This window comes from Octopus bimaculoides, chromosome 14 (genome assembly GCF_001194135.2).
Source record: "Octopus bimaculoides isolate UCB-OBI-ISO-001 chromosome 14, ASM119413v2, whole genome shotgun sequence".
Lineage (NCBI taxonomy): Eukaryota > Metazoa > Mollusca > Cephalopoda > Octopoda > Octopodidae > Octopus > Octopus bimaculoides.
In genome coordinates, this window is record NC_068994.1 from 14327815 (window position 1) to 14331296 (window position 3482).

The window sequence follows — 3482 nt, forward strand, 5'->3', positions numbered from 1 at the left end:
AAAGAAAACGTTTCTCAAATTCTCTTCCACTCTCAATTTTTTGTTTAACATTTTTTTCAAAAATGTTTTAGGACGATTCCACGTTTAATAACAGAAATTACGATTCAAAAAACGAAAAAGAAAACTTTTACAAAATTCCAATGATGATAGTTTACAATGATTCAATTTGTTAGCATAAACCGAAAGACTACTCCCGCTTTTTTTTTTTTTTATCATAAAAGTTAATTGTTTTCTCTAGATTCATATGTTTGAATGTATTTATGGTGAGTAAATAATGATAAATTGCAACTATGACCGTATCTCTGTTGCTGTTTAACTCCAAGTTACTAGTCACCGAATGGACATTGTCAAAAACATGCAAGGCAGTCTACTGTTGTAACAAACATAAAAGTAAGTAAATTGTCCTCAAAAGTGAAAGTAAATTGTGACAAAAATTCGAAGTGATAACTGACATACTAAAATTTCATAAAATGAATGTAAAGGACTCCCCCATTATGGCATGTCCACAGGTATCAACATGTATTGTGTATTCTAGTGATGTGTTAAGTATTCCAGAAATAGCAGCTGAGGTACACCGTTCCAATGTACTATATTCTGCAATGAACACCACTGTGAAAATAATTTGGTGGCTTGCATGTCAATGCATGTTTGCCAACAGTGAGCAGTAAAATAATTCTGCACGATTAATGAGCTGTTAAGAAAGAACCAACAAGAAGCAGTGGTATTGCAGACTTACTTGGACTCTATGAGGCAGTTTCTTTTTGGGGAAGACCCATTTTACTCTATCGTATAATAATTCTGCTTGTCATTCCGTTACTTAGCCCATCAGTAACGTTTTCATGCAATTAGAGAATAAGAGGGTGTGAAGCATCCATGATGTGAGGTAGAAGGAATGTAAATGCAATGCCCTCACGTGATTAGTTGAAGGGAAAGAGAGAAAAAGAGGAGAGAGAAGCATCTATGATGTGAGGTAGGGGGAACGTAATATTGTGTTGTTAAAAAAAGTTAGTTGAAGGTAGTAATGAGAGTTGATATAATTTTAGCAGGGGGTGATGTCTTGATGGGGAGGTTAAAGAAATAGAGACAGTGAGAGAAAGATGATGGTGGTGACGGTGGCAGTGGTGATTGGATAGTGAAAAGTATATTTTTTATTTAATTGAACTAAGATTTTTATATCACCTATCACTTAATACATGCGCATAAGTGCAGTTTTGTGAAATATTCACGCTTATTTACATGGCAGATGTATGCAATTTAACTAAATGTTGTCATGTACGGGATATTTGTTTTTGTTTATAGGAAAAATGGAAAAATAAGAGTGAATATTTATTTTATGAGTGCTGTGTAGTCTATAAATTGTGCATAAAGTATATAAAGTGCGTTAAGTAATCATCGTATTCCAATTTCTTTCACTTCTCAATGAGTAGCAGATGAGTGGCTATCTTTCCATACAGACACAACACAGGCTACGCTTTCAGGTTTTTTGAATGAAGCTTTCAGAAATAACCCAATAGATTTACTATCAATTCCGTGAGATATTCCTGGGTCCTGCTAATCAATAATAATTCAACTACTATAAATGTGGGTAAGAGACTTGTCACTTCCTGTTTCTATTGCAATTTACTTTCACATTTTAACTCCAGTAAACTGCATATTACCCATTCTTACTTTTTATGACAATAAGGTATAATTTCAGGGATATTTGACTACTTCGTCTCAATCACTCCTTGCTCTCTCATCTCTTCTTATCTCCTCATCGTGACTCCAACCCTCTCCGGCTTCACACGTGTCACTATGTTCAGTCATCTCTTCCTGCATTTGTTTATACTGATATCAATATCACAAGAGTGGAGGCGCAATGGCCCAGTGGTTAGGGCAGCAGACTACCGGTCATAGGATCGCGGTTTCAATTCCCAGACCGGGCGTTGTGAGTATTTATTGAGTGAAAACACTTAAAAGCTCCACGAAGCTCCGGCAGGGGATGGTGGTGAACCCTGCTATACTCTTTCACCACAACTTTCTCTCACTCTTACTTCCTGTTTCTGTTGTGCCTGTAATTCAAAGGGTCAGCCTTGTCACACTGTGTCACGCTGAATATCCCCGAGTACTACGTTAAGGGTACACGTGTCTGTGGAGTGCTCAGCCACTTGCACGTTAATTTCATGAGCAGGCTGTTCCGTCGATCAGTTCAACTGGAACCCTCCAATTGCTAGATGTCCATTTAATTTGAAATCTTAATTGTTGATATGACATGGTATGTCATAAGTGTCTGTATATTGTGTTTTTTGTCATTTTGGTTATAAAATAAACAGATTAATCAATGGAATACAGTGTCTGCAAGTTGATGAGTACTTCATATTCCCCTCCATTTTCTTATTGCTATATAAATTTAGGGTAAAAAAAAAAAACCTTTTACCCGCACCCACTTATTGCACTTGATATAACACTAGTGTAACAATAATTGGGTATCCTCCCAGCAGTATATTGGATATATATATATAAAATGTGATGGGCTTCTTTCAGTTTCCATTTGCTAAATCTACCAGAAGGCTTTGGTTGATTTGGGGCTATAGAAGAAGACACCTGCCCAAGGTGCCATGTAGTGGGACTGAACTCAGAACCATGTGGTTGACTAGCAAACTTCTTGCCATACAGCCACATGTGCACCTCTGATGGCTGTATTTTTTCTTTTTTTAACCTTTTTGTATAAAGAGAGTTGGGAATAAGAATGATATGAAGAACAAGTTGACTTTATTTTGGGGTTATTACCAATTCTTCAGATGTTTTCTTCATCCAGAGTCTGTTTGTGCAGACAAAATAAAATGTCTACTTATTAAATGCATGCCTTTGAATTTATTTGAATACTTTGATTTGATTTTGTTATCTTTCAGAATCTGACTGTTTCTCTTGCTGATGAGATGAGGTGAGATGTAATTCCAGTCTGTGTATATTTATAAAGATGTCACTACCATTTATATATAATAAGTAAACTGTCTTTAGCACCATTATCATGTATAAATTGTTATTATCAAACACTATCATTTATAAATTACCATTAACACTATTATCATATATAAGCTGTCATTATTATTAAGTTTGCCCACAGCAGAATTGTTAGCATGCCAGACAAAATGTTCATCATCATCATCATCATCATCATCGTTTAATGTCCGATTTCCATGCTAGCATGGGTTGGACGATTTGACTGAGGACTGGCAAACCAGAAGGCTGCACCAGGCTCCAATCTGATCTGGCAGAGTTTCTACAGCTGGATGCCCTTCCTAACGCCAACCACTCTGAGAGTGTAGTGGGTACTTTTACGTGCTACCAGCATGAGGGCCTCGCTCAAAAGGTGTTTTTTTATGTACCACCTGCACGGGAGCCAGTCCAGTGGCACTGGCAACAACCTCACTCGAATGATTTTCTAATGTGCCTCCAGCACAAGTGCTAGAAGGCAACGCTGGTAACGATTACGCTCAAAT

General features: G+C 36.9%; 1 protein-coding gene across 1 annotated transcript in view; it reads left to right on the forward strand.

The window, feature by feature from the left end:
• LOC106875586 (RNA/RNP complex-1-interacting phosphatase) overlaps positions 1-3482 on the forward strand; it is a 10936-nt gene that overhangs the window by 1178 nt on the left and 6276 nt on the right. Inside the window, exon 3 of the mRNA XM_014923802.2 lies at positions 2892-2923. Within this exon, the coding sequence (XP_014779288.2) occupies positions 2892-2923 (32 nt within the window). The remainder of the gene's footprint in view (positions 1-2891; positions 2924-3482) is intronic.